Source organism: Pagrus pagrus (assembly GCF_965226575.1).
Source record: "Pagrus pagrus genome assembly, chromosome: 17".
NCBI classification, from domain to species: Eukaryota; Metazoa; Chordata; class Actinopteri; order Spariformes; family Sparidae; genus Pagrus; species Pagrus pagrus.
In genome coordinates, this window is record NC_140201.1 from 15,078,810 (window position 1) to 15,103,573 (window position 24,764).

Here is a 24,764-nt window from a genome sequence, read left to right on the forward strand (position 1 = left end):
CGTACCAAACTTATTTTTTACATCTGGAGAACAAGATTTGTAGGCCTGCGCATCTCTGCAAGCACTACAATACTTCATTATAATGCTGTTTTGTCTAGAGCCTGACCTATATATTGGTTGGCCAATATTGTCAGATGATATTGGCCTCTTACAGATATGTCTGTGTTGGTGTTTTCCAGCATGACAACTCAATTATAATGCAGAAAATGATGCTTAAAGTAAATTATTAACAATAAATTCCCAGTGGAGTTTACTGTTTCAGTGCACTGATGTCATTTCAGGCAGTAAAGTTTATTGTTTAACTGTAAAATATATTGCCTCCATTACATATCTTGAAGTGTTTGATAACCACATTTGAGGGATCACAGCAAAACGTGTGTATATTGGCCAATATATTGATATCAGAATTGTTTACTCCCTAATATCTGTATCGGCATCAGTCCCAAAAATCAAGTATTGGTTGGGCTCTAGTTTTGTCACACATATTGCATCTTTTGATATTTGGCGACATGGCCATATTGCCTTTTGATAATATTTTGATTAATAGTACAGCCCTAACTTCAGTTAAATACAAATGATCATTTTTTGTGCTGAATTGTAACAAAACAAGTCATTTGTTATAATCTGTGAAATTATTTCTAATTCTTACATACTGAAGTATAAGTAGAAACCAGGAAGACTCTATTACAAGTAAATGTCCTGCATAGGTGGTTAGTAAAAGTATTATAATCAAAATGTACTTACAACAAGCGTAAAAGTATTCTATTATAACGCAGCAGAATACCTTTGGTTATATACATACAGTATGTTACATTATTGATTACTGACCCATTGAGCATTGACAATATTATTGTATTTTATAAATGAAAAACTAATTACAGGTTTAGTATGTAAAATATGACTCTTCTAACTAGTATTTCTAGCTGTCATGTAGACAGTGGAGTACAATATTTCCACCTTATATAAAAAAACTAGCATAAATTATAAGTGTACTCAAATAAATATAGCCAGCTTACCTCAAAACAATAGCCTAGTTGAGTCCAGGCCGTCCAGGTAAAACCAATCACCTTTCAGCTAATTCAAATATTTGTAATAATAATAAAAAAATAGTGATAGTCACCATTCACACTGGTGAGAGCAACAACAATGTTCTCACATAACTTGTAGAAAAATTACCAATCAGTCATCTTTAGCATCAACTATAAAATCATTAGCTAGCTTAGCTGCATTCTCTTACGAGTTTACTACTTTGCTAAACAACATTTGAGAGTTTTTGGCCTGTTTCATGCGTAAATAACCGACTAAAGGGGAGTTTTAACCAACATTTGGGTTAATTTTAAACTGTATGAGTCACTTGTGGGGTACATAAAATGGCGGTCACTGTGCCAGTAACGCCACCGTTGACCGAGGAATGTGCTTCGTCATCACAACTTTCCCCTGGGGGTAGGAGGAAGAAGGAGGGGGAGGAGGAGGAGGAGGTCGGGGAGGGAAGAGGAGGAGGGCTGTTCTCAGCTGGGACTTTCCTCACTGCCCTCCAAAAAAAGTTTAATCACAGGGCGCCACACCGGAGATGTTCCCCGGCGTCTCCACGGTGGAGGTATGCGGACCTGTGCGCGCGGTCTCCCCCTCCGCTCGGGACTACTTCTACTTCTAGTCCCAACGCTCCTGCTCGCGCTCCAGCTCCTCGTCGTCGGGACACGGTTACCTCGAGCCGCACAGGTGGGGCTGGAGGAGCAGGAGGTCGCCTTCTCCGTTATTAGCATCGAACCGGAGAGGAACTCACGCCAACGGGGATCCCCGTCCCGGACACCGGGTCAGGAGGAGGAGGAGGAGGAGGGGGAGGAGGAGGCGGAGAGGAGGGCGTATGAGGATGAGAACGAGATGCACTCGCGCCAGGTAAGTTCAATAAAGTTTGATTTGAATGTGTCTGAATACTTTAATTAATGCTAAAGAACGTATTTATTCAATTACATAACTTTTTGGGAATAAATTACAATTTCTCACCTTCACTCACAACAATATCACCTATTTACTCATAACCTAGTTCATTTTATACCATATTGCTTTTCTTAACGCCTAGTAAACATCATTTAAAATGTATTTTTTTTAGTTATATATAGTTACTTATTCATGATGCTGGGTCAGTTTGCGCACAGCTCTGTGAATTATTACAGACATGAATGAACAGGTGAGGGCAGGGGGTGAGCGCAGCACTGACCCCAGATCAGAGAGAGGTGACAGCTGTTCTCTCGCTCTCTCTTTGCCCTTCAGCTGCAAAGAGCTTCAACCTTCACCTGCGTTTGCGTTTGTGTGTGTGTGTGTGTGTGTGCGCGAGTGTGTGTGTGGGTTCATCTGTCCTCTGATTACCCCAACCACCCTCCCCTCGCTGGATGCTCACCCCCATCTCTCTTTCATTCTCTTTTTCTCTCACTGTCTCTTTTTCTGCCCAAGGCTAAACTCTCTGACTCATTCTAGTGAATCATCACCCCCCCCCCCACACACACACACACACACACACGCAAACACACACACAAACACACACACACACACACACACACACACACACACACACACACACACACACACACAAGGTTGCCATGGTGACCACAGGGTTCAGTTTGAGTAGGGTGGGGGGCTTTGCTTGAATGTGTGTGTGTGTGTGTGTGTGTGTGTGTGTGTGTGTGTGTGTGTGTTTGTATGTTACAGTGCCTCAGGCAAAACAGGACTGAGGTCAGAGCCTGTGACCTGCCCCCCCTCGTCACTCATACCTGGGGCAGGGGGTGCACACTCCCACACATTGCTTTCATTCCTATGCATTATTCAGATGAATCCGTTGGTATTCCTTGCACTGTAGTATCAATATATTGATATGTATGTGTGCACATTCCCAGGTGGGACCCAGAACGTTGGAGGTGCAGCCGTGGGCAGAAGACAAGCCGTCATTCACAGCAGAACTCAATCGTATCATGTCTTATATCGCAACTTCACAGGTAGGCCACACAGAATATCACCTACTGCAGTCAAATCACAAGTGGTCATCTACTGAACAGAAAACAACAAATTAAAAAAAAAAAAAAACTCATCAATGTTTGAGAAGGTGCAAGAAGTGCATCAATGTGTGAAATGTTTGAATCAGCAAATATCATAAAGATTACGTTACACAATTTGGACATTTCTAGTTTGTATTTACTGTAAATGTCACATTTTAACTGTGTAAAACTGTTACATTCTGTTGTTTCCTCTGCTTAATAGACTGCAAACAGCGTTTCCTGTGTAGTTGTTTTCTAGCAGTGAAGAAGGGCATTATTTTTGTTTTTTGTTCCATGTCAATGGCTACAATAAAAAAAAAAAAAAATGCCCAGTTGAGTTTTGGTTCTGGTGCTATAAATCGTTGCAGCACTATCGTTCATATTTGGAAACCTGATCATGATTAAAGGGCTAGTTCTACACATTTGGCCTCGTGCTTGTTTGTGTTTAGATGAGATGAAATAAAATGTAAAGTAATAAAGGAATTAGTGACCCCATAATCACACATAAAGTTCATATATAGTCACATTCACTGTATAATCTAATGCATGACCCTTCATCACAGGTTGCAAATGACAGTGAGCTGTAAAAGTCGATTTTTTTCACTTGAATAATGTTTATATGCTGGGAAAGGTATCTGTTTGAGTAGCAGAGATGTTTTTCTTCTTCTTTTCCATCTTCATGATTAGGTTATGAATCCTCAGATTTATCTTGCCACCCCTGGGGGAGGTTTATTACCTCCACCAAGGAGGTTATGAACCATGATCCATCTGTTTGTTTGTTTGTTTGGTTGGTTGGTTTGTCAGCAGGATTACACAAAAACTCCTGAACAGATTTCCTCAAAACTTAGATAGAGGATAGGTCTAGGCCCAGGACAGACCCCATTAACTGGATTTTTTCTCACTTTCTTTGATATTGCGAGATATGGTGTTTCGACGTTTTCTCAGGGAATAATGCATGGATCTTTACGATAAAAAAAAAAGGCAGATTTAGTTGGCTGGATCTATGAGTGAGTACAATTTGATGCAGATCCTAGATCCAGTGAGTTCAAATTATGGTTAAGTAGTTCACTTAGAGTGATAAAGGGATATCAAGTTTGATTTTAGAATAGGCTTCATTAATTTGCAGGGGACTGTTGGGCATTGACGGAGGTATGAATAAATTTGAAAAAGATGCTCATTTCCCAGAGCCTAAATTAACATCTTCAAATTGCTTGTTTGTTCAAAACCCAAAGAGTCTTCATTATAGTATCATAAATGGCAGAGAAAAGCAGCAAATCTCACATTTAAGAAGCTTGAGCAAACAAATCTTGCCATTTTTGCTTGAAAAATTACTCAAACAATTAATCGATTATCAAAATAGTTGTCAAAAAATCTTCTTTTGCTAAACTTATCAATTAATTGACTGAAAGTTGCAGCTCTTGGCCCAACCCTCATGTTGGGAACCACTGGTAAAACATTCTGGGCCCTCCTCGAAGGACTCCAGCAACACTCACAGCACATAAGGGACCAGCAGGAACTGTAGCCAGGAGTTAGATTTTGCCAAGCCTGAAGAGTAATCAATAAAAACTTCACTTTTGCAACTTCTACACTTCTACAACTGCAGACTTCCAATGTGGGGGGTTAACATAGCAGTAATATGATCAGTCAGGCGCTGTCAGTATTCTGGCAGCAGAACTCTGCAAAATCTGGAGCTAGTGAGGACTTTCAGTTCCAGACTGGAAACTCCCATATGAGAGCTGAGACTTAAGTAACACCAAGTGCTGGGGGACTGAGAGGGAAAATGATTAAAGTATATTGTAAGCTTAAGAATATAGTGTTGATTTAGTTCTGTAACTATTCAATACCTGCCACAAATTAAAATGACTCTCAAAGTTGCTCAAGTTGAATGATAAGCATCAACTGAATCTCACATTAAAGAGTCAAAATGACCAGGAAACGATTTGCTTTACTTAAAGGCACTTGAAGACATCAGTCATTGTGTGAAATGCATTTCACAAGGCGAGCTTTCACACAACTTCTTCTTCTTTTACTTCCTCTCCTCTTAGTTGTATGCTAATCTTGTGTAGGACTGTTCTCATTCCTCCACCAAACCTATCTCATGTGATCTCTCCTCTCATGTCCATCCGCAGCTAAACTGCTCCAGGGTTTTGTCTCCAGGTCAGGCTCAGGCATCGCAGCCCCCTGCAGACTCACCCCGCTGGCTGCTGTGTGCTGAAGACTGGCTCCTTCCAGCTGCAGATCCACCGTGTGTTGCATACTCCTTTAGGTGTGCCCATATGACTCTATACTATGTGCATGTGTCTGTGCATGTGCCATGATGCTTATGCATTCATATCGCTGTGGCGGAGTTGGAATAAACAATGCAATGCATATTTAATCATGCATGCAATAATCTTCAAACCACCTCTGTGCTCCCCTGCCTCTGTGTCGATCTTTTTTCTCGTTTGTCTTTGTCTCTCTAGTATGGATCGGGGAGATGCAGAGTTTCTAAAGACTGTGTCAATGCTCGGATGTGAAGTCCACAGTTTTGATCCCAGCAACTCCTATGCATCCGGTGGTCACCTTGGCAACAGTTTGGCCAGTAACCATGGTGATGGAGGCGTGGTCAGCCAGCACAAGATGTGGCTGGAATGGCGAGCACCGAGGAAGCGCAAGCACAAGACAAGAGGCAACCTGGGTAGTGTTTCTCAAACACTGGCAGACATCATGGCAGCTCTGGGACATCACACAGTAAGACACATGCACATGCACACACAACACATGCACACACACACACATGCACACACACACACATACACACAGACACTTGGAGAAACAGTGCCAAACAAACATACCTTAGAGTCTTTTCGACCCAACATACCCAGAAAGCTCTCTTACTTGTACGTTTCCATAGCAACAGGGCTCTGCGCCATCCCTGGCTACCATGGCAACAATTTAAGTGAGTGAATCACACACTGGCCCAGTTACATCCTGCAGCCACAAGAGGGAACTACGTACCTACAGTTGAACATGTGCTGGCTGACATTATAAGAAGGAGTGTACTGTCATGAATTAATATTCATCATGATTACAATATTTACAATATTTGGCTCCTGGACATGTATCCTGGAAGGGACGAGTCCAATCCAACTTCTGAAAATGTGAAGTTTTCCCACAAATAAATTATTTCCCAATAAATTATGTAAAGGAAAATATATATTTAATAGAGGCCGACACCGAAATTATTCACACATAAACAAAACATGAAATTTTTGTTTCTGTGTGACTACTTATCTTGCTCAGTGGTTTGAACCATTGCTTGTACTAAACTAAGTAGAGATTTGGGAGATTAGAGTTCAGAGTTTAGGTCATCATGATACCTTTACTTGCTACTAAACTACGTTCCCCAGTTCCATCTCTGTAGCATCTCTGTTGCGAATGAGTTACGTCTTTAATGAGTGAATTTAGTGACTTGAGTGAAGTTCTTGAAATAGTACCTTTTTCTGATTCGAATGTGGGAAAAGTAATTTGCGAACACATTGTACTTTTAATTTGTATTGTGAATATACATTAATATGTAATTATCCTACAGTTGTACAGAGCAATAATGAACCTCTATTTTCTATATTTTCTTATCTCTTTAGGTTCACTTCCTGTATGCTGACCTGCTCAGTGCTGAGTGGCGAGTTTTCCAGAACTGGATTGAGACAGGAACGCTGCAGAGTGTCCATCATCTGGTTGCCACAGTGCACCTGCAATGGGCAGGGTTTGAGGTGGGCGGAACCAATGAGGAGGTTCTCCGCTATTGGTTCAGCGTTCTACAGGGTCTCCAAGCTTCTGGACTCAAGCTGGTCCACACCTCTGCAGGAGAGGGTCACAGTGTCCTCAAACAGACTGCAGCAAATGCTCACAGCTCATACACACTCAGCTGGGTCAACACAAGACACTGACACACACACACACACAAATGGACACAGGTGTACACACATGACCAGAGAGTGTGGATGGCCTAAAACAAGAAGGAGGAGGTCAACTTTCAAATAGTTGGTGGAGTTACATTTTTCTTCCAATGAACTTTTTCCCCCTCTTCTCAGGCATACACAGTTGTCTCCCTCTAGTGGAGATGGAAGGATTTGCCTTTTTATGACTCCGCCTTCAGAGAGAAATACTGCTGTCTCTCTACATGATACTGGCTAATTTGACCAAATATGGAGCAGAAGGAAGGATTGCTGATTCCACTGGGCAATGATATTATTATTAGATCTACTGATTGCATAAAAAAAGCAGATATCTGTATGTAAATTGTAGCCACAGCTTGATTGTGTCCTCTTTAGTCCTAAATAACAGCTGATAGGGGCCAGCACATCTTTTATTGGTTTTCTTTTGTTACTTGAACTATAGACCTGTGATTTTATCAATATTATATCATTTTATTAGTTCAGTGCAACCCCTTTCATCAATCATTATTTTGACCCAGCTGTAATCTGAATGTAGTTTGAACAGATTATGCAGCAAAACATTGTATGTATTTTTTGTACATCTCTGTAGGCCTTGCAGTGCTTTTATGTGCAATATTTCTTGACATTAAAGAGAAGCGTAAATTATATTGAGACTGATAGTGCCTACTGTGACATATATTGAAAATTCGTCCATACACTGATGCAGTTTTTGCACATTACTGTGTATTGTATGACAACGATGAAAAAAATTAAACCATGTTTGACATAATAAAATACAAAATAGAAATCCTTGACTGCTATTTTGTCTGTCCTTGGAAAATCCTGATCATCCCCATTAACAACAGGTAGTAATTATGCAAGAAAATTCTACCACAGGTTCCTACAGTATACTTAGATAAATGATTTGACCTTTATCATCTCCTCCCCTGAACCCTGTGTACTTCCACAGTGCAGGCTGGGTTGAGGTTAAGGATGCACTTAACACTCACTCGGTGACGCTCGCAGGACAGTTATCTATCTCCGTAAGTGCTTTTCCCCACCGTGAGCTCTTATTCATAAAAGGCCAATGCCAGTCATTCCTCGGACGCGTTCCAACTCGCTGGAGCGCACACTGGAATGCGCTTCTGCCTCCACCCTACGTTACGCACATTACGGACAGATGTTTGCCACTAGTCAGGGCGGAGTTGCGCTTTTTACGTTGAAATTTCCACATCCTGTTCTCGGCAAACACAGGCGACAGGCGCGATGGCCAATCAGCTTTGAGGAACCCGGCCGCTCGACCAATCAGAAGTTCACAATCCCGGGACTTCTGGGATCTGTGTCACCCGTCCGCATACTGTACCGCTCTACATTTCTTGTGGAAATCTTGAGACAGGACAACAACCAGACTATAGAGAGGGCTTACAGTTGGTAGTTTTGACGGTAAGTAGAAAATTATTAATAAGTATTGTTTTCATAAAGTGGAAGATGTAAAAATACATTTGTTTGGCTGTTTCTTCGAGTTAAGAGGCGCCTGTAAGTTACTTCCTGCTCTGACAAGGCCGAAATCCCAAGAAACAGTTTAGCCTGTTTTAGCTAATGTTGTGGGCGTAAAAGTGTTACATTTCCGATTTAATTGTTCTTAAGTCGTTACTGATGCAGGAAAAAGTTCAGTTCAAAGTTACCCCACCATATTAAACGTATCAGTTAAACCCTTGTGATTTCAGTTTGTCAGTTTGACAGAGAGCGGTTGATTGTACGTTACTGTCGAGCATACCACTAAACCACACAGTGCGGCGTTGTGCTTCAACTGGCATTCAACTACAGGCTCGGCTTCTCTTAAAGAAACGGACAAACCTTACACTGTTATAGTGTCCTCTATTTAAAAAGATGTACCAACACTGTGCCTGTCAACCAAGGAAAAGTGCAGACACTAGAATCCACCCAGAAACGCTTGAATCGTGACCTCACCATTCGGTGAAAGCCCCAACGTTAACATGAAAAACTTGTAATTAGGCAGCCGAGCAGGGGAATAGGAATCACTGCAGGGTATACTTACAGTAAACTAAAATCTGCCTGCCTGCCTGCCTGCACTGTGTTGGTAGACAGAGGAGAGGGACATGGAGAGTCTGAAGTCACTGCAAATCTCTGAACGCCTGTGGGAGTTGTCATTTTCTGAACAGATGCCATATGGCACTGTAGAGATAATGGTTTGTGTGGGGGGTTTACACTGACACACACTGGCTGTGATTTGTCCAATGTAGTGAAATATTTAAGCACAATGGAGCACAAATCATTGTTTTTCCATTCTGTGCTATTTTAATGCTGAATTTTCCAGTTTCACATCAGCTGGGTGGATGCTGGATGTTTGCTGAGCAGCGCAAAGCTTTAGTTTTGCTTCTGCTTTAGCCCCGTCTGTCCCAGTCTTTATTTATACGTGTATGTCTGGGTGTCACATGAGTATGTGACATATATAGGGATGGAAGTAACTAGAAAAAAATCATTAAGCAGTAAAAAAATACCCATTATAATTTCCCAGAACCCATGGGGACTTCTCAAAAATTCTTTATTTGTTCAAACAAATGGTCCAAAACAAAAAACCTATTCACTTTACAGTGACAAATATCATAAATAAGCAGCATCCCTCACGTTTGAAATGCTGGGACTTGTGTTGTTTGGTACATTTTGCAAGACAAATGGCTTAAAATGTAGAGCCCGACTGTTACTCTGATATTAAGAAGTGAAAAATTCTAATATTAATATATCCGGCCAATGCACGCACATTTTTTGATCCCTCAAATGTGGTCATCAGACACTTGTGACAAAGATGTAGCGAAAGCAGGGTTTTTACAGTTTAATATTAGACTTAATAGTCTAAAATGACATCAGTGCACTGAAACAACAAACTCCACTGGGAATTTAATCATTATAAATGAATACAAGAATGTTACATGTCTACATTATAATCTCTTAACATAAGGTTGGATATCAGCTCATATCGGACAGCATAAATGTCAGTATCAATGTATCTGTGATAGGCTAAAACTAGCTGATATTAACATTCAGGCTCTATTAAAATGATTGGCCAATTATCAAAATGGCTGTTGATTGAGCTTCTCAGTTTATTAGTTTCACAGCTGTGTGTAATACATGGTAATACATCTCTCGTCTTAGTCCTTTTATGTTTGTATGTCTTCGGCTGAACTGACCCACCTTCTCTTCCTCCTCCAGGGTTGGGCCCCCCTACCCACGACACCCCCACCATGCCTCTGGTTACGAGGAATATAGAGCCGCGGCATGTGTGTCGCCAGACCATCCCGACCAACATTCGCAGTGAGCTGGAATGTGTCACCAATATCAGCCTGGCCAACATCATCCGCCAGCTCGGCAGCCTCAGTGAGTGAATGCTGTGTGTGCTTGGGTGTCATTAAAATACAGTGTGTATTTGCATGTTAAAGCAGCGTTTATTAAAAATGTAGTTGTGAAGATTTTGAGACAAATACTTTAATTGATACTTATCATAAACTTGTCTGTGTAGGCAGATATGCAGAGGATGTGTTCGGGGAGCTGTTTGTCCAGGCTGGAGCATTTGCAATTAGAGTGAATTCACTGGGAGAACGAGTGGATCGTCTGCAGGTTAAAGTCACCCAGCTGGACCCCAAAGAAGAAGAGGGTAAGTACTCCCACATGGTACTACTTATGTTAGTATCAGAGCAGCTCATTAGTGTGAATACGACTGAGTATAACATAAAGTTGTATAGTATATCTTCAGTTTATTCAGTAAAACCGCTTTTACACTGGAGACTGCAATTCAAATTAAAAATTAAAATGACTTTCCCAATAAAGGCTCCATAAATATTCAGTAACATCCTCTCTGTTTCTCTCTCAGTCTCTCTGCAGGCCATCACTACCCGCAAGGCCTTCCGCAGCAGTGTGACCCAGGACCAGCAGCTGTTCACCAGACCTTCACTGCCCATGCCTATAAATGACACCTACAAGACCTGTAATCCACCGCCACCGCTCAATCACCTCAGCCAGTACCGGTATGGCTCAGCAGACGCAGAGATTCACACCCACGGCTCATATACATTCACTGGAGCATAACGTGCAAGGGATAATAAGGGAACACGTGCATGCACATGTGCACACACATGCATTCTATAATTCCCTCATGACTATGCATTATTTAAACTCATCTCTCTGTTGGATATGCTTTCAAACCTCATCAAGGAGTGGGTTTCACATAATGACTGTGTTTAATGAGGTTCAAGAAAAGAATCACATTTTTTATGTTACTAAATATCCAGAAAATGTCAAAATCTGTGTTAGAATGTTTTTGCTCTTGCTCAGGAGACATGTAGCCAACCTTTGTGAAACCCTGTAGGTTCATCATGTTGATGCACGTTTGCCATCCATCAATCAGGAAGTGGTGAAATGTTTAAATGACAGCATTACATTATCACCACCTTTGAACTTCTAACCCTGAGCGCGTCGTCACAGGAAAATGTCTGCCGTGTGAATATGGTCTCTGACCAAATAAACTGGACTGTTTATATTAAATGTAAACAGCTCTGCTTGTAAGGATATTCCTCAATTGAATCAAAGCAGCGCTGAATACATTCTGTGAGGAAAATGAAAAGCTTATGTGTCACGACCCAGCTGACACATATCAGTGAGATCTTGGATATTAATAATGCACGAGGCATGACATTCCATCGGAAGTATGATTAATCCAAAACAGAACACGGTCACATCGTGATAAGCAGAAAGTGACACGTTTTTACAGAATATGGTAAATTAATTTTTTGCATGCTAGGCAGAGCGTGACTAAAGAAAAAAGCCTGTTTCTAAAAACGGGAACTATTTATTAAAACATATGGCAGATAAGGATCTGTCCGCAGACACTTCATGCTATTTATGTCTGTGAACACAAGATAACACAAAGTGTCACTTGTACCTGGAATGTAATTCTAATGCTTCTCTATAGTGATGATGGAAAGGAGGCCCTGAAGTTTTACACTGATCCCTCCTACTTCTTTGACCTGTGGAAGGAGAAGATGCTGCAGGACACCAAGGACATCATGAAGGAGAAACGCAAGCATAGAGTGAGACACAAAAACATGCTTTTACACACTAAACAAATTAACGGTTAATAAATTAAAACAAGTAGATAACATTAGTTGTATCAGATTAAAGCATTTGTATCCCCCATGACACCTTTTCTCCGTTTCCTGTCTGAGTAGAAGGAGAAGAAAGACCACCTGAACCAACGGACGCTCAATCCCCGAAAGATCAAGACAAGGAAGGACGAATGGGAACGCCGTAAGATGGGAGAGGAGTTTGTGGTGCCAAAGAATGATTTGGGGTAAGTTGAGAGTGAAATGTGGTTAAGATCTCTGCAAGTTGATGTGTGTGTGTTGGTACAAAGCTGTGCTCATCAACAGGCCGAGGAGGCTTTTGAATGCATTTCATCATTAAGTAAAAACCTGTGTTCCTGTGTTCCGTACTAATTTCACAGTGAGTGCAGGCTATGTAGACCAGTAGTTCTGAAATGGTGGGCTTTGGGAGCTGGCCAGGTAAATTACATAGACACAATCGGTGATGAGAGAAGTATACAGATTTTTTCTAAAGTAAAAGTAGTGATGCTAAAGTGTAAAAATACTCTGTCAGGTAAAAGCAGTGGGGGAAAGAGTACTGAAAATGTATACCCAAATACGAGTACAGTTAGATTACTGGTATATTACTTAATTACAAGTAAAACTACTGGTAGGAAAATAATACTCAAGTAAAAGAACAAAGTATTCTTCTCAAATGCTAATCAGAGTATGTGTCCCCTTTTAACTGTCGATGTGTAATTCATTATCAATAGCAGGCATTCAATCAAAGGGGTTTCTGTTTCTTGTTACTTTCAGTCTACATTACTCCCAGCTCCTGCTTTGTTCTGCTCAGTTGTACAAGTACCCAAAAAATGACTTAATTAAACTAATTTGAGTAGATATAATCAGTTACTTCCACCTCTGGATACCACTATTACAATATATCCCTCTCAAATGTTATTAGGTAAAATTATAAAGACGCATAAAGGAGAAATACTCAAGTAAAGTACAGGCACCTCAAAATTGTAAGGTACTTGAGTAAATGTACTTAGCATACCACCACTGGCTGTAATCATATGTAAAGGTTTAGCTTGGAAATACTTGTTTTCATAAATGGCGTGCCTTGTAACAAAGATGTTTCAAAACCACTGAGCTCAACTAGCTAGCTATCTGTCTAAAGAGCCCTCTACTTCACCCTCCTGAGCTGATAGACGAGACAGTGGTGCTCTCACATCCTGACTCATCTGCTGCTACGGCAACAGGAGAGAGCTCTTTCTGCACGTCCTCGAGCTTCACCTGTTGCTTTTGAAGCTTCTTCTCTCCATAGCCTTCAAGTTTTGAATTGGATAGCTAGCCACCACAGATGGCTTTTTTCTCTCTGTCTAGTTGCCACAGTAAAAGCACAGAATTGGCCTTCTCATGTTAAATTCCAGTCTCCCTTGTCTTATCAGCCAATCTGTACACAGTGATATGGGTGGTACGTCCTGTTAGAAAATGTTCTCACGGGGCTGGGTGTAACGCTGGCTGTCATTAGAAAATTGTAGTCAACAAATGTGTGAATCACACCAGGAATGTGATGTATAATGATCACTGTAAACATGTAAAATAGGATTAACATAAAAAAAACTAGTATCTAAAAACGTCCAATGCATTAAAAGAGCAAATTAGAGTCTCATTGGTAGGATTGACTTGATTGCTTGCTGATGTTATTTTTTCTACACTTTATAGACAATTTAAAACAATCCAGTAAGGACAGAAAAACAACACAAAATACTTTCTCTACACAAACAGTTTATGTGATTCTATTTTTTACTATAAATACAGTTTTTCCTATATGCATACATGTAAAGTTAAAAGTAATGTTTTGATGAGCAGAGCCATACAATAATAGTATAATACTACGAACAAGCTGCTGTATGAGCTGTGTTGCTTAATCTATTTTAAAAGTGATTTACCGTTTCATTTGGCCGCTTGTTTGTAACTCAATCACAAGCCAGCACTTATAAGGAGAAAAATATTCAAGCTGTTAAACTGAAGGGCGAGCCAATCTCTTACTGCTGTCAAACTGACTGCACCGTGTTATTTTTATAGCAGTGTGAAGCAGTCAACACCAGTGTCAAAGTTACTATTTGCGTCATCTGCTTTAAATGATACTTCCTCATAAATCTTTACAGTGTCATTTCTCATAAGCAAACTGTACATGTCACTTATCAAGGTCTTTTACATTTCCAGGTTTCAAAGAATATTAATGGCACTGTATTTTGGGCTGATTAAGATGTCTTTAATGTGTTTTAAGGAATTCTTCAGAGGGTCTGAATGGCAGTATTGGATCTGGAGATGGATTCACTTCTGAAGGCCTCGAGCAGAGTACCGGCTCCTACGCCTATGACCCCGGCTCCCCACCCGGCGATGACTTCCTGCCTCCTCCACCTCCAGACACGGCGTAAGTAGCATCCCGCATGTCAGCACACATGCTGCCAGCACACTGCCGCCCCCTGCCAACACGTGCTGGACGTACATACTCTGTACAGCTGCACTGCAGATTATAGGGTTCGACAGAACCAAAATAGATTATGAACCTGCTGTTCACTTTCTGAGCCTGTGATTCTTTGATGAACATGAGCTGCAGCCACAAAAAAATGATGGAGACAAAAGGATTATTGAACTTCATGTCTAACTTCCTCTCTTTCACACACAGGTATAATGACGGAGGGTACGGAGTACCAGCCCAGAAGCGTACCAGTGTGCTGAGTCCAAGCCACCCACCTCCTGCTCCACCCATGGCCTCCCCGCCACCCAACTCTCGCCCAAACCTCGCCCCTCCCCCTGCACCTCCTCCCCCTCCTCCATCCTCTGGCTTCGGGATTCCACCGCCTCCCCCTGGCTTCGACAACCCACCTTCCCCTCCTCCGCTCTCCAGCTCTCCCACTGCCTATCCTTCCCCACCTGCTCCCCCTCCTCCACCTTCTATGACCGCCATTTCTCCTCCTCCTCCTCCACCGCCTATGCCTGCAGGTGGCGGTCCACCACCTCCTCCTCCTCCTCCACCTCCTCCTGGCCCTCCTCCACCATCTCACAGCTCTGCTCCTCCTCCTCCCTCTTTTGGTGGTGGGGCACCCAGCTCTACTCCCAAACCGAAGCCAGAGCCAGAGCCAGAGCCAGTTGTTGATGCTCACAGTGACCTGCTGCAGGCCATCCGACAAGGTAACAGGAAACGGATCAATATGAAATGGATATTTACAGTCCTCACTGCTGATTGGCTGAGTAAAAAACAAGTGAAATGCTCTAACAGCATCTATATACGCTGAAGAACATTGCTGAGTTTCTTGTACTGTATTTTGTGCTGCCACACATTTCTACTCCACAACATTTCAGATGCAAATTTGGTATTTTCACTGTCACATTCATTTGAGAGGTAAAGCTAAGACATACTTTTAAGGTTAAGATTTAAAACGCCTTTGTATTTTGTTATATCACTGTGTGTCTGTGACTACAATGACAGAACACTGCTTGCAAAGTATTACACGCACTCACCATAACTGTCCTCCCTTTCAGGTTTCAACCTACGAAAGGTGGAGGCACAGCGCGAGCAGGAGAAGAGGGATCACTTTGGCAACGATGTCGCTGCCATCCTGTCCCGTCGTATCGCCGTAGAATGCAGCGACAGTGAGGACGACTCGTCAGAGTTTGACGATGACGAGTGGTCCGAATGATCGGCGTCACTTTTCGCCTTCACTACTTCACTCTGTATCTTTCCTCAGCTGTAAACAACATCAGTTTATTTCCTTTCCACTTACGTTCTCAAGTACCAGTGAGGCAGGGGTCCATTTTTCTGTGAGTCTGTCAGGTTTTGAGTGTGTGAACGCATAGTATGTATAAGTGACCTATTAACAAATCACATTCCTCGACCCATTTATTTGTATTTATCCAAAATTGTTCAGATCAGCCTTGCAAAAGTCCAAAGAGTGAAGTATGAGTGTGCCTTATTGTGCCCAGATTTCTCATGGTGTCTGGATGACACAGCAATGCTATTGATGTGAGAGTGTTCTCTGATGTAAGTCTGTGCGTCACCTCTGCCTTTAACTTTGTGTCTATTAGAACAGCAGACACCCCTTGCTGCCGGCCAAATGTCTGATTTTATCTGCTTTTGTTTGTTATGGCAAAGGGTAATAGAAAGAGAGCGCACAACCTCTTCCATACACAGTATTTGTACGTACTCGGTGGACTGACACGGAAACATTCTTGCTCATTTATAGATTATATATTATAGATGTAAAGTTTAAATTACATATTGAATCATATCTACTAAAGATAATTAATGCTATCCTTTTAAAGCACAGTTTCTATCACTTTTACTTTCCTCACTTTTGTGGTTTTTCTGGGAACAGTTGACGCGTGGATGAGACGTGGTTGTCGCTCATAAACAGATTCATGAATGAATTATTCAGTGTGTTTGTATCGGCTCATGCCAGACACCTGGGGTGTTTGATGAGATCACTGTACTGAACATATGCAGACATTTAACACCATCAATCATGATTCATTTTGTACTGTGTTTTCGACTCTGTTCTGTATTTCTTATTTTGACCTTTTTCTAGGGATGGACTAGGCTCTGATGCTTTAATCACTGTAGAATCAGGCAGATTTTTGCCTCATCCTACTGTCTGATAAGTGCCTTTTTTTATACAGCATTTCTGTGTCAGTGCAGGTTTATTTTTGTTATCCACACAGCCCACTGATCATCTTCTTCCAAAAATATTAACAGCTGCCGCGGATGAGTCAAACGTAGAGCTGACTGATGTTTTAGCGTGGACCACATATTTTTCAAGTGCCTTTTTATTTTCATCACACAGCATGCTTAGCCAAAGCTGTTTCTCCTGCCTTAAATTTTCCAAATGATTAGTTATTTCAATAAATAATAGAGTGACTTACACTGATTGTTTGGATGTCTTTTCTGTGGGAATGAACAGTGTGTATGCTGTCACAAGTTGGATAACAAGTTCTTGGCATTAAGGCTCCTCGTGCTTTATCCATGACTCATCGTCTCTGTGTCAGTGCTGGAGACTTCTTCACACTGCCCCGTGCTGACTGTGTAGGGAGTGTGAAAAGGAATCAATTGGATAAAAGTTATAAAAATGAGTAGGAGGAGAGAAAAACGTCTTGCATAATCACTGTGTCCTTGTACCAAGGTTGCTTTGTAGGTTTTTCAAAGGATGCCGTGGGTGCAGAGTGATTGTGATAAAGATTTCTTTATCCACCAAATAATTTAGGATACAGAGAGCAGCAGTCTGTGCCTGATTGAATTAAAAGAGTGAGAGATGGAGAGACAAACGCACTAAAAGCCTCGGCTGCGGTGAAGAGAAGAGTGCTGACATCACCAAATAGAAAAAAAGCATATTTATTATTCATCGGTATAAAAAATTCATTTCAAAAAGGTTGTGCAACACGAACATATGGTCAGTACCCTTCAAAGTGCTTATAACAGCATGTGCAAAATAGAATCTCAAAGATCTTTAACACTGTGTTTTCTAGACATTCAAGTAAATTAAATTGGGCTTTGGATCACATATGTCATTACACTGTGATAGGCTTACATGTAAAGCCCCTCCTTTCCTCTCGTCTTAAAGTGCCAACACATAAAATCAACTTTTTATGAGTGGGGACACTCAGAGCATCCCTGTGATTTCGCCAGTCTTCTGATCCAGTGGATCTACAATTGATTGAAAATGAGGCACAAAGTACATACAGGACAGTATGTTTAGTCTTTAATCCCAACATGGCCATCAGCCAGGACAGTCCAGGACATTCTGATTCGCAGAAGGACTTCTTCTCTCTGAGATAGTGCTGATTGCACGTGTGGGAGTGTGTGTGTATGTGTGTGTGTGGGTTTGTTTGAGACTTAGTGTTCTGGATTTGGATGATAGTCAATGCAGCTATGTGTGTATCTTGGCACACAAACAGTGATATGTCTGGCATAGATTGTGTGGTGGTTGGAGTCTGGCGAAGTTTGGCAGTCTACACATCAACAGGGTAGTGTATGTGTGTGTTTTGTGTGTATCTGTGGGGGCAGCAGGCCTGGAGCAGCACTTTGCGAATGTCCTTGTTTCTCAAACTGTAGAGTATCGGGTTCAGCAGCGAGCTGCCCGCCGCCGGCACCAAGGTGGCATAGGTGTAGAGAGGAGGGCTGGACGCGTCTCCCAGCAGCCCCCAAAGCGAGAAAGGCATCCAGCAGCCCACAAACACGCTGAGCACCAGGATCAACCGAGAGAAGCCTTTCCCACGGCCGGTTTTGCTTGCATATGATTGGTTGGCAGGGAGAAAGTGCCTCTGGGTTGCGATGGCGTGGGCATGTCGCCTTGCCACGCGGCAGATCCCAGCGTACAATTGTAGGGTCACCATAACGACCACCAGGAAGCCACCACACAGCAGTGATAGGTATGTCCGGGTCAGAGGTCGTGCTACAGAACAGGAGTTTGGATCGTCAAGACAGTGCCATCCCATCGCAGGCCCCGCCCCGATGATACATGCACCCAACCAGACCAGCAGCAGGAGGATGGCGGCTCTGTGACGTGATTGGCTTGAGCCATAGGTGAGGGCGTGGCTCAAAGACAGGTATCGGTCCAAAGCGACACCCATCAGGCTACAGAGTGACGCAGTCAGTGATGTCACCAGCAGTCCTGAGGTCAGCAACTCCGACCAATCACTGGGCTCCACGCAGAACAGGAAGAGGAAGTGCAACACCAGAGCGACACCCGCCAGGAGATCAGCCAATCCGAGGCTAGCCAGCAGCAGGAAAACAGGGGCGCGGAGAGACGGCGTGGCCAAGATGGTGGTGACCACTATTGCGTTTTCAGTGGCGATGAGAGTTCCCGAAACACACAGGGCGACGCCCCACACTGTGAGGGGCGGGACTTCATATGGAGGTGGGCTGTCCATTTGGTCCAGAGGGAAGAAGGGGTCTGTGCCTGAGGACTCATCCCAGCCCAGGTCAGAGGCGTTCAGGATCATGGCTGATCAGGAGTCACACAAACAAAACCTGAGAGAGAGAAAAAAGGAGAGAAAATATTGCCATTAGCTCTAATGGGTCGTTAGCATCTTCATCTGCGCATTAAACAGCCTTGACTTGACGAGCTGTGGTTTGAGCCTGTGGAGGCCGGATGTGGCAGCAGAGGACTTGAGATGTTAAACTCATAAAAATAGATACAGCCATAAGTGAAAGGTGCAATTTTCTTGTGCTGGCACTCCTCTGCTCCTCTCATTTATAATAATATATTGTCCTGTATTGTTTTTTGGTTATAATTATAAAAAAGGCTTAATAAATAGATTTATTTAGTTAATACTGTGACAAAACATTCAGTGTTCATTGATTAGACTAATAACTGCTTCAGTTGTTTTCATTTTGTTCTGTGCAGTATCATGTGCAACACTTCACTCTTGTTTGTAGCATTTATTTATTTAACTACTGTCAATTATTACATATTGCAATATTACTTTTCTTTGCATCTCTATTTCTCATTCTATTTTATTCTTATTTACTCTTTTGTCGTATTATCTGTCTCTGTTTATATTTTCTTATTATCTCTCTATAGTCTGATATTTATATTCTAGAAGGAGCAGCTGTAATGTACCCAATTTCCCCCTTGGGGATCAATGAAATAATTCTGATTCTGATTCTGATTCTGATTAAGCCCCATATCAGTGTATTTACAGCCTAGATGATTTAGAGCCAAAGCCCATCTTGATGATATTTGACAACAACTCTATACAAAGATAAATGCCATGTTTCGGACCCATTGTCAAATAGCATCATTTTCCCAGCGTGTACAAACATCTTCACATTTTTTTAAAATCCCCACAAATGCATTTTATGTAATAATCCTGCTGGCTCCTGAGGTGTCTGTGACGTCACCATCTGTAGTCTTGCGGGAAGTCAGGCTAATCGTAATCAATAAACATTCAGGCTCGTTAATGCAACGCAATATGTAGAGTTACCAGAACATGAATGCATCATTGAGATATTGATCAACCTGTCAGTAATACACAGTAGCTTACATTAATAATATATGTATTAATATTGCACGTCACTTTAAATCCAGGCTTTCATTGGCTTTCGCCGTCCACCCTTGATTTTTAATCCTGCACACGTTTCAGGAGCATCTTTGACAAACATCTAAAATATTATTATAGTATTATTATAATGTATAGTGTGGCTGGTTAAATCTGTAAACACACTTGAAGTGAGTGAGTACCAGTCTGAGAAACAGCTCACTGTGAGAACACGGGACAGACTGTTCATGTACCATGCACTGTCGTGTATCTTTAATGAGGGGCTATTTCAGGAATTCTCCCTGTGCTCTTTGGTATATCCTCTTTTTACTTAACACACGCCATCATGCACTACATGCCTCCTATAATATGTATATATATGCTATTTTAAGCTTCGTTTGCTCCCACGGGAGGAGGATTGTGGAGCCTTTCATCCTCCTCCCTGTCACGTCTCAGAGCGAGGAGGTATATCCCACCTGCGGGCGCGGAGGTCCCTGTTGTATAACACTATTGCAGGTTCACTGCACCACAGGAGGATGTCCCCGACACATGCACGCACACATGATCACGCAGACACCGCACAGACACGTCTACATGCATACAATGGAGTCTTAATCTCACCTTGTTGGCACGACTTCTGGGTTCCTTTGCAAGAGACGCTCAGGTTTGCTCTCTCCTCCGATAAGATCCGAATGATGGAGATGTGGAGATGTGGTGACTGTGTCCGCAGCTCGCTACCAGTATAAATAAGGACAGTCCCAGTATGTGACACCGCTCCGTGCTCCTTCTTGTCCTCATCAAAGTTGCACCAAACTCTCTCTTGGCGTCGCCTGCATCTCTTCTTCTTCAGTCTCTTCGGAGCGCTTATTGGAGGCAGAATGGATGCTCTTGCGCGCGGACACATCCACAAGAGAGCCTTCCTGACGTCAGCGACTGGGAGGCTCGACCAATGAGGGGCGAGCATAGAGGATGCGGGGAGAGTAGAGAGGAGGGGGGTGTACATGGAGTAATTTCATTCAGAAAAATGCGGCATCTCTATCGCCCCTCCCACTGCGGTTCATTCTCGTTCTCATTTCTGGTAAATAATGACCACCACCAGCACCCCTCCACCCCTACACCCCTACACCCCTACACCTCCTGCTCAGAGACATTTTCTCAATCAGACCCAGGGGCCCGGCTGAATGAGACGAGGCTGTCTCGTGTTGGGCTGGGCTCAGAGGTGGCGGGATGTGGGGACGGAGCGCAATGGAGCTGTCCACGGTGCTGAAACGCATCAGGATGAGTCATGGGGAGATGACCGGCACTGTGAAACACACACACACACACACACACACACACTGAAAACTGTAAACTGTCCACTAACAACGACTTATCTGACACAACTGCTCCTCTTCATACACAAAACTTACATATTTTTTTATTTATTTTATTCATTTTTAAATGCAGTTTTTAACATTTTCATATTGCTTTTTATGTATTTTCTATGCTTATGTAAAGCACTTTAAATTGTGTCTGAATGTTTCTCTATAAATAAACTTCCCTTGCTTTGCCTAAACACATTATTTGTCTTGCTGTCGTTGTTATTATTATTATTATCATCTTTATTATATCGTATGATCTACTTATATTTTATTATATGTAGATATGATATGCTACAATATGATATTATATTACATCAATGGTATGTTAATCAGTAAGGACAGCCTTGAGGTGAGACTGCACAGCACTTTACATCTATTTTGTATCTCTATTTTTTTCTCTTTCAGTCCTAAACATCGAGTACCTGATGCTCCTTCACTGTGTTCCTCTGTAAATGTGTGTTAATGTGTCCTGTTGGACGTCATAGCTTGTGTTGTTAATGCACCCTTTCATTCTGTTCCTGCAAGCAAATACACATTCCCGCATCATTTAGACAAAATATTTCCTATTCCATTAAATTCTGAGATTCACCCATGTGATCTAATAAGCCCCACAATCAGTGAGAAATCGTATCTGCCTGTATGCGAACAATACGCACGGGATATATGTGTCACAATGTGTCTCCTGTAATCGAATAAAAGCTGGAACGTGATTAATAACGCTTGTTGTCTAATGTATTGATGCACTGGGGGCCTCTGACACCTGCAGTGTCCTAACAGCGGCGGGGATATCATGGCTTCCCCGGTTTGATAGTGAGTGGGTGCTGCAGGATGGGCTGTAACGATTGACTACGTGGTCGCGCATATCAATGCGCAGACCGGGGGGATCTCTGCAGCCCGAGCCATATTAGGACACGCTTCCTGCCGATAAACTCCTCCTACGTCACTACAAGTGCAAAAACATTCACACCTTCCAAATTACAGCTGTTCGTCTCTCTTACCTCCAGAAACACTTCGTCTGCGTCCCATTTCTCATGACACATTTATTAACACCATCACATATTTTAGAAGAATAGCTGCTATAAACCTCACAGACACTTGTGCGGTGAATCCAGGTGAACACACATTCAACGGATCCCTATTTTCTCTGTCTTAATAATGTATTAAGTTACATCACACGCAGCCTACATCTGTACTGATACTAACAAGCCGTCTCGCCGCTGTCGGCTGTTAAATGGCAGCATCATCCGCTGGTTTGTCGGTTTTTGGGAGGAAATCGTGTTCGACAAGACTGCGGAATATCCCTTTGTGTCTTTTTTAGCACGCCGACACTCAAAGCAGCCACCATGTAGAGCAGCCCAGACAATGTGTGAGTGAGCATATGAGATGTGGGAGTACATGAGCCACGTCGGTGTGATGGAGGAGGAGGAGGAGGAGGTGGTGGTGATGGTGATGGTGGTATTCACTGAACAGAGCTGAGAAGTGTGTCGTGATTCTGGGCTCACTGATTTTGAGGGCTTGGTCCGATGTTACTGTAGGCGGTGACTCAGAGCATCTGCATAACAAATAAGACTTTGAAGGTCGAAGCACTCTTTTTGTGCTGGTGCATGTTCGTGTGTAGCTGGGAGTTGTGGAGCATTGTCTAAGTAGGGCACTATGAGACCTAATTTTGTTCTTTAATTTCAACATTATCATTCCACAAAACTATCAATCAGACATTAAAGGATAACATTAACCAAAAATGAAAATTCAGTGACGATCTACTCACCCTAATGCTGATGGAAAGTCCATCACAGCACAACATTTCTGGAGCTTCACAGCTAAACAGCATCGCAGCATTCTTCTAACCAACGTAAGTAAATGGGGACTTGTTTTTAAACATTAAAAAACAACCAAAAAGAAACATAAAATGGTTCCATAGAGTGCGCACTGACACTTGTAGCTTAGCAGATACAGTGATGATTTCGGCCTTAAAAAGGGTGAAAATAATGTCTCTTTAAATCAGTTTGGGATCTCAAGGCATCCAAAGACTTAGATTACCCTGGAAGAGAAGTATGGAGCCATTTTATGTTTTTTTTCAGTTGTTTCAAAAAGTCCCCATCTACTTCTGCTGTTTAGGAGAATGCTGCAACGCTGTTTTGCTCTGAAACTCCAGAAATGTTTAATTATGAATGATAACCCCATCGACATGGGGTGAGAAGATAATGACTGAATTTTCATTTTTGGGTGAACTTGTCCTTTAAAACAACAATTTACTCAATCGATGTCAATAAAAGCCTTATTCAGACCTTTTGTCTTATGTCTAGATGTTGTACATCTTGCTCTAATCTAAGTTGTGAGTTCATCCATCCATCCATCCATCCATCCATCCACCCAGTAATTATTCAGTATCTTGCTTCATACATGGACTCTGCAACCTTGTCTGAGTTGTTTGTCATAGACAAATCAATTATGTCTGAGAGGACTGACAAGTGATGTGGCAGCGCTTCATCAGTCGGTGACACATTTGAAGTGACAATGAGAGGTGATAGACTGTTGACGTACAGACTGTGTACTGTACGTAGTTTATATGGGGTCTGAGGATGTTCCACTCAAACGTCAGTGTCTGTTCACACCCACAGTATATTAAGAGCTGCCTTTACTGGACTGGATCCATCAAGACACATTTTATTAACTACCGGATCAGATACATCGCTGATTAAAATGAGTACTCTGATAGTGCAGATGAACAGTCTTAATCTGACTGTATTTGTTCCAGTCTTTACATGAAAAACACTTAAGAGATTCCTGTTTATTCTAGTCTATGGTTCCAATGGTTACCACTTTTATTTGGCTTGTGAGCACTTAAAAAGAAGCATTTTGACACCTCTTGTCAGTGTTTGGCCTTGACGTGAACATTAGTTGTCTTCAGTTTGCTTTGTTAGAGGATTTCAAAAGGCCCAGTTTAAAGTATCCAGTATTTCACAAGACAAAGCATAGAATATAATGTAAGATATTTTTTCTAAGCCATTGAACGATCAGAATCCAGAGGGTTTTTAGAGGTCGTGCACAGGCTCATCTCTGGGGTACGAGGATTGGCAAGGTATGAAAGGCAGGCCGTGAGCATACTGTTAGTAAAAATGATGAGACAGGGACTGAAGGTACGTGCTTGTTGGTTTGGATCTTTGTTGCTTATTTCAGAGGAATCTATGAGTGTTATTTTTTACTATCTGTCCTGTTTTCTGATCATGTTGGAAACAAACGTTCTCACTTTAACATGTTATCCCTTGGATTTCTTGTCTTTTATATCCATGATATCTCAACAACTATTTTATAGAT

General features: G+C 42.1%; 3 protein-coding genes across 3 annotated transcripts; 2 read left to right on the forward strand and 1 right to left on the reverse strand.

The window, feature by feature from the left end:
* The first annotated feature begins 1,531 nt into the window (after positions 1 to 1,531).
* Positions 1,532 to 7,722, forward strand: LOC311272720 (putative methyltransferase-like protein 24). Its single transcript, XM_084379305.1, has 5 exons — positions 1,532 to 1,896; positions 2,892 to 2,990; positions 5,159 to 5,295; positions 5,492 to 5,759; positions 6,653 to 7,722. The coding sequence occupies exons 1-5, from the start codon at positions 1,600 to 1,602 to the stop codon at positions 6,956 to 6,958; spliced, it is 1,107 nt and encodes a 368-aa protein (XP_084235431.1). The 5' UTR covers positions 1,532 to 1,599; the 3' UTR covers positions 6,959 to 7,722.
* Positions 7,723 to 8,158: 436 nt separating this feature from the next.
* Positions 8,159 to 16,975, forward strand: wasf2 (WASP family member 2). Its single transcript, XM_084380263.1, has 9 exons — positions 8,159 to 8,389; positions 10,178 to 10,342; positions 10,485 to 10,619; positions 10,836 to 10,989; positions 11,934 to 12,051; positions 12,190 to 12,311; positions 14,339 to 14,485; positions 14,741 to 15,246; positions 15,598 to 16,975. Exons 2-9 carry the CDS (start codon positions 10,210 to 10,212, stop codon positions 15,753 to 15,755), a joined length of 1,473 nt encoding a protein of 490 aa, XP_084236389.1. The 5' UTR covers positions 8,159 to 8,389; positions 10,178 to 10,209; the 3' UTR covers positions 15,756 to 16,975.
* Positions 16,976 to 17,424: 449 nt separating this feature from the next.
* On the reverse strand, positions 17,425 to 20,955 carry gpr3 (G protein-coupled receptor 3). Its single transcript, XM_084378672.1, has 2 exons — positions 20,710 to 20,955; positions 17,425 to 19,078 (listed from the first exon to the last, which is right to left on the reverse strand). Exon 2 carries the CDS (start codon positions 19,048 to 19,050, stop codon positions 18,058 to 18,060), a length of 993 nt encoding a protein of 330 aa, XP_084234798.1. The 5' UTR covers positions 19,051 to 19,078; positions 20,710 to 20,955; the 3' UTR covers positions 17,425 to 18,057.
* Positions 20,956 to 24,764: the final 3,809 nt, after the last annotated feature.

Excerpts from the sequence above, each read along its gene's own strand:
- LOC311272720 (XM_084379305.1), top strand. The coding sequence starts at position 1,600 with ATGCGGACCTGTGCGCGCGGTCTCCCCCTCCGCTCGGGACTACTTCTA. Across the intron at positions 2,991-5,158 it reads CTTATATCGCAACTTCACAG|CTAAACTGCTCCAGGGTTTT; the intron begins GTAGGCCACACA and ends GTCCATCCGCAG. Across the intron at positions 5,296-5,491 it reads TGTGTTGCATACTCCTTTAG|TATGGATCGGGGAGATGCAG; the intron begins GTGTGCCCATAT and ends TTGTCTCTCTAG.
- wasf2 (XM_084380263.1), top strand. The coding sequence starts at position 10,210 with ATGCCTCTGGTTACGAGGAATATAGAGCCGCGGCATGTGTGTCGCCAG. Across the intron at positions 10,990-11,933 it reads AATCACCTCAGCCAGTACCG|TGATGATGGAAAGGAGGCCC; the intron begins GTATGGCTCAGC and ends GCTTCTCTATAG. Across the intron at positions 12,052-12,189 it reads AGGAGAAACGCAAGCATAGA|AAGGAGAAGAAAGACCACCT; the intron begins GTGAGACACAAA and ends CTGTCTGAGTAG.
- gpr3 (XM_084378672.1), bottom strand. The coding sequence starts at position 19,050 with ATGATCCTGAACGCCTCTGACCTGGGCTGGGATGAGTCCTCAGGCACA.